General features: G+C 39.9%; 1 protein-coding gene across 3 annotated transcripts in view; it reads right to left on the reverse strand.

The window, feature by feature from the left end:
• LOC306818364 (dedicator of cytokinesis protein 9-like) overlaps positions 1–3333 on the reverse strand; it is a 55368-nt gene that overhangs the window by 41477 nt on the left and 10558 nt on the right. For 2 of the 3 annotated variants that reach the window (XM_079335921.1, XM_079335920.1), the window contains exon 1: positions 2231–3320. The exons of the other annotated variant lie outside the window; for it this stretch is intronic. In XM_079335921.1, coding sequence (XP_079192047.1) covers positions 2231–2344 — 114 coding nt within the window. In that variant the 5' untranslated portion in view covers positions 2345–3320. Of the gene's footprint in view, positions 1–2230; positions 3321–3333 lie in introns of those variants that run through there. 3 annotated transcript variants of the gene reach the window in all.

Below are 3333 nucleotides of genomic sequence, written 5' to 3' on the forward strand. Positions count from 1 at the left end.
AACCTCAAAGTTAGCATTTCCCACAGTTGGAAGTGATTATTAAACCAGCAGGAGCCGTCTTTACCGCTCCACCACTTGGCCTCTGCTTTGTTTACGAAGGTAGAGCTGAGCTGAGCCACGCCTATACTTGCTATGCATAATGTGAGTGTGAGCAAGTCCAACTAAGATCTGCTCCAGCCTCAGACTTGAATCTAAATTGATTTATTACATATGCAGCTATTTATAATTGATGGTCCCATGGGTGCTTTGTGTGACACCGACTTACAGAGGAGAAAGAGGGCACGTTTAAAAATAGTCAGGACACCTACCATCATCTCATCCATTATTAAACACAGCCAGGAGATCTGATCTGACATCCATTATGCCACTCCACACACTGTTGGCTAAAGCTGAATTAATAGGCTGCTATATGACATAACTGCCATGTGTGGGGATGAAGATTAAGACTGAATAGCGGTTTATATTCCACCAGGAAGAAGAGTATCTTCAATTTAAGACTCTTTTTATGCAATCTACTGTCCTTCATTTACATTTCAAACTTAAAAAAAACAGTAACAGCATCACACTGCAGTCTAACCTTCGTCTGGCTGGGTGAAATCTGAGTGGCTGAGGAAATACCTTGATGTTGAGTATTCTATATATGTTTGTGTTTGCCATACCAGCATGTCAGTCTCTGCGTCAAAGAGCAGGGGAAGCAGCTGCGCCATAAATATATGGTCAAAAATAGAGTGGCAGCAGAAGTTTATTTTACACACATGAACTATTGGAGGAACATAATGGGACCCAGATGCATACCATGTGGTCCACCTTACAGGTGCTGAGTAGTTTGTGCAACCTTCAAGTAACGTTTGTTTAAGGGAAACTTTTATTCCTTTAGGGGGATTTATGTTCATGTCATAGGTAGAGCTGTATCAGGATTCTGTCAGCTTGGGCTTGGAGGCTGCAAAGATGTATACATAAAAACATGTGTATCAAATGGCTGCATAACAAGATACATACGTTTCTAAACTAACTAAAGATGTTTGTGTAGGTTTTACTACTACACCATTTTTTTCCTCACTGTACTGTGAGACAAGGGTGCTAAGTATGCATGTGTAACATAATGACGCAGGACCAACTACATTACAAACTCATTAGCACTGAGATGATGTCATGGTCACTGATCAGGGCCTGGACTACTGAGCTCCTCCTATCATGACACCATTAACATAAAAATGTGTTTGTCTTAGAAAATAACAAAAAATATACCTTCTAGTTTATTCTGTATTGATGATTTAAATGAAAGTGTTTTTGTTCCATGCCTTTGTTCTGTGAAACTAAAGATCCCTCTGTTTTCCAGCCTTAAAATAACTAAAGCTAAACTGTGATTGAAAGCTAAATGACTTTAGATGACGTTATTATAAGATCAGTAGGCCACTGGGACCATAGAGATTGGTATGATTGATAGCAAAATCCATTAGTTGCAGAAAAGTAGCATATATTGATCTGTATTATGCAACAAGACACAGTCACAAGGTAAGTCAGGTCAGAGCTTTGGATCAGTCCCTTAGGATGCAGACTGCAGACAAGGATGTTCATCCAGAACTTGGATTGATAAAACAATATAACCCTGATTTCACAGTCTCCAACATAAGGTAGTTATCATCCTCATTAAAGCATAAACATACTGACATACATCAGCAACTAGAGACACGCTGTATCTTTGGTAATTTCTCATCTTTGGCATTACTCAGAGGTTTCTGTGCTACAGATCTGGTTGCAAGGTGCATCTGGGGGGGTCAGATATCAGGATGAACTAAAGAAGTGTGCATGTGTTCATGTGAGTTCGGCTGACTTTCTTGCCACTTTGTGTTGGTGGTGTATATTTCAGTTACCTGGCAACCTTTTTGAGAAAGTTGTAACAAAAGACACCATGCAGATGCAGAAATAGGGAATAGATAGATAGATAGATAGATAGATAGATAGATAGATAGATAGATAGATAGATAGATAGATAGATAGATAGATAGATAGATAGATAGATAGATAGATACTTTATTGATCCCGAGGGAAATTCAAGTATGCTGCAGCAAATGCAGCAAATGTCAGAAACACTAAAAGAAATTGTCACAATAAAAAACTATTATACTGTCAACAAAAATAGGTTAGGGAGGGTTTAAATAAGAGGCAAAGACAAGGCAGTGTGTGTTTATGTGCATTCAATCTTCTTGTGAGAGAGAATATCTCTTACCACTAACACTGACGTCCTGACAGCCTCAGACACGCTCTGCCTCAGTTCTGCAGCGGTGCCCGGTTTGTTGAGCCCTCTGGTGAACTTTCTCGCCTCAGGTGGAGCAGAAGCCATCCTGTAGATCTCCTTTCATCGGACGACCAGACACTGACAAGTGGCACACTATGTGAAGGCTTTTCCAGGCTCGAAGGGTGAAATCGCGCGTACGATGTACGTATGTGCGTAAATTGCACAGTGACGCAGTTTTATCTCACCATCCCCTTAAACTTCACATCAGCTACGCAAGAAACAGACATACATGAGTCCTGAAGGCGAGTTCACTGGTCAACAGAAAAGGGAGACCAACATCCATAGGCTGCTACGCTCCAGTCTGTCCCGTCAGTGGCAGCGGAGTTCCGTTGCGCGAACTGACGGACACGCCCCCACCTCTTGGATGGACCCAGAGGACCAGCACTAACAAAGTCATCATAATTGGAGACTTAACGCAGCGACCAAATCGTCCTATATTGAATAAAACGACTGCATTATTTGAATTGTATCAATGGGACACTCAACATTGACTTGAAAGTAGCCAAACTCCACTTCAGGGAAACAATCTATCTGCATTTCTATTATACTTGATGCCATGACAGATAAAAACTATGCACATATCAGAGTCCCAGAAAAAGTTTTGAAAGCAGTAAAAAAAAACAACTCATTTATAATGTATATAAGGAGCACTAAGTAGTATTCTGAGGTTATATAACTTCACCCCTCATACTGTGCAGCCATAAACATAAACACGTGCAAAAGTCGCCACCTGCTGGAATAATTGTGTATTTTCCACGCAATGACTGCTGAGGGCTTTAAACACTTCCTAAAGTTATCTGACCACACAGAGGCAGTAAAGTAACTCAGGGAGTTGAATAATTATTGGACGCATTCAAAGACAATCGGACATTTCATATTCAAGGAGTAAGATATGGAAATGAGGTGACATCTATGGGAAATTTTCATAATAATAATGCAAACCTTTAATAACAATAAACATGTATCATAGGTCTACTATTTCGTTTTCTCAAATAACATGCATTTATTCATTAATTTCCAATAACTAAAAATAA

Source organism: Symphodus melops (genome assembly GCF_947650265.1).
Source record: "Symphodus melops genome assembly, chromosome: 23".
Classification (NCBI taxonomy): domain Eukaryota; kingdom Metazoa; phylum Chordata; class Actinopteri; order Labriformes; family Labridae; genus Symphodus; species Symphodus melops.